Raw genomic sequence first — 1,625 nt, forward strand, 5'->3', positions numbered from 1 at the left:
TTTTTAATAACTCAGAAAGCAATTCTGATAATTTTAATTCTCATACAATTAAGTTTATATTTCTTCATTCCACAGAGCTGGATCATTTTCAACAAAATATTTTCCCAAAGGCCTCATTGCAACTTCTTTTTCTAATATTGTCGCGATTATTTTTAAACACGTGCAACAGAACTTTAAATGAGCTGTAAATTAACTGTCTTTCGTGTTTTGAATCTATGAAATCCCAAACGCGTTCCAAAACATAACAGCCCAAAGGGCGGTGCAAAAAACAGACAAAATGCCGTGTTCAAGATATCGAGCCCATTTTCCTAGGGGAACTGTCTTAAGAGCCGGAACGCCCACCAAAAGTCCAGCTAGGGCTCCTCCGTAGTGACCTGCGTAACTGAAGTAACGGCCTTGCCTACGCTGGGGCCCAGTGAGAACCCAGTACAAGTCGTTGCCATAGATAAAGAGCAGACCCAGCAATCGCATCCAGACAAACTCCATGTCTCTGAAGTTGGTAACAATGTGCGCCAAATGCGCCGTCTGCAAAGCGTAGACACCACTCGAAGAGCCGGCGAGGTAGACGTGAGGGTTGAAGAAGAACTGCGCAAGGGGCCCACACTGAACGCCAGAGCAGTACACGATCATGACTCGCCACCAGGAGTGAACCATTTCCAGCGGCAGCCCGAAAGCAAGCTGCAGGATGATGTTGCTGCCCATGTGCAAAAGTCCGTCGTGCACAAGTGCGTATGACAGGAATCTCCACAACTCCCGACGCTTGAGTGGGCTGAAGATTAGCGAACTGTTGCAAGGAAGTTGGCACACGTTGCGCGGTTGAACACAAGAAGGGTATACGCAATTATATGCAAACACAGCCATCTGAACAGCCGATATGCCGATGATAAACATGGGAGTTTGGTGAATGCATATCAAGCCATAGCTCCTGAGGACGCCCATAGGGTCGTCGAGGTTTTCATTTGAACAACTCGTCAAACTACTCACCTTCTCGATGATTGCGCTTCGACGTTTCTGCTTTGCGACCACGATAATTGTGGAGAATCCGAGCACACGCTTCAATAAAGGCTTTGCTTTCAGAAATTCTTTGGCGTGCAAAACGCCGAGGCATTCGTTTATAGTGAAGACATTTCTACCTTGTTCCCTTGAAATGTTCAGGAATTCTTTCAGTATGTCTGTCGCATTACTTCCGTTCAGGGCTTGTTGGAGGTCGGCTATGGTGATTTCTTGGGCAGTGTCTCCATTAAACGTACCTAAAAACGTCCTAAACCAGTGGTAACTCTCAATAGTAGGACTCAATGTCCTCACTGGTCGTCTTCGAGGATCTTGCACAGCCATAAGCTCATCTGTGTCCATTATCTTCCTTTTCTTTTCTTGTGAAACTGCGTCATGCCGGCTTTCGGTTTCGTTTTCTTTTTGACAGCCACACTCTGCTGGCTGCCATTGTTCTTGGACTGGATTGGATGTGGGGCTAACTTCTTTGTATCGGGGAATCTCAGCAGCGCTGGATCTAGCCTGACTAGTAGCGACACTAGCCAATGTCCTATTCGTGTTTTCTTGTCCTCCTCCACGAGCACTCCAGTCTCCGCTTCGTTATCTCCACTGGTTGCCAACGATCGGCGGCGTGC

At 47.0% G+C, this 1,625-nt stretch overlaps 1 protein-coding gene across 1 annotated transcript; it reads right to left on the reverse strand.

The window, feature by feature from the left end:
- Nucleotides 1-213: 213 nt before the first annotated feature.
- Nucleotides 214-1,353, reverse strand: LOC120842066 (protein rhomboid-like). The gene has a single exon (XM_040213091.1). The coding sequence runs from the start codon at nucleotides 1,351-1,353 to the stop codon at nucleotides 214-216; it is 1,140 nt and encodes a 379-aa protein (XP_040069025.1).
- Nucleotides 1,354-1,625: the final 272 nt, after the last annotated feature.

This window comes from Ixodes scapularis, unplaced genomic scaffold, assembly GCF_016920785.2.
Source record: "Ixodes scapularis isolate PalLabHiFi unplaced genomic scaffold, ASM1692078v2 PGA_scaffold1__304_contigs__length_218370807, whole genome shotgun sequence".
NCBI lineage: Eukaryota > Metazoa > Arthropoda > Arachnida > Ixodida > Ixodidae > Ixodes > Ixodes scapularis.

Excerpts from the sequence above, each read along its gene's own strand:
- LOC120842066 (XM_040213091.1), bottom strand. The coding sequence starts at position 1,353 with ATGGACACAGATGAGCTTATGGCTGTGCAAGATCCTCGAAGACGACCA.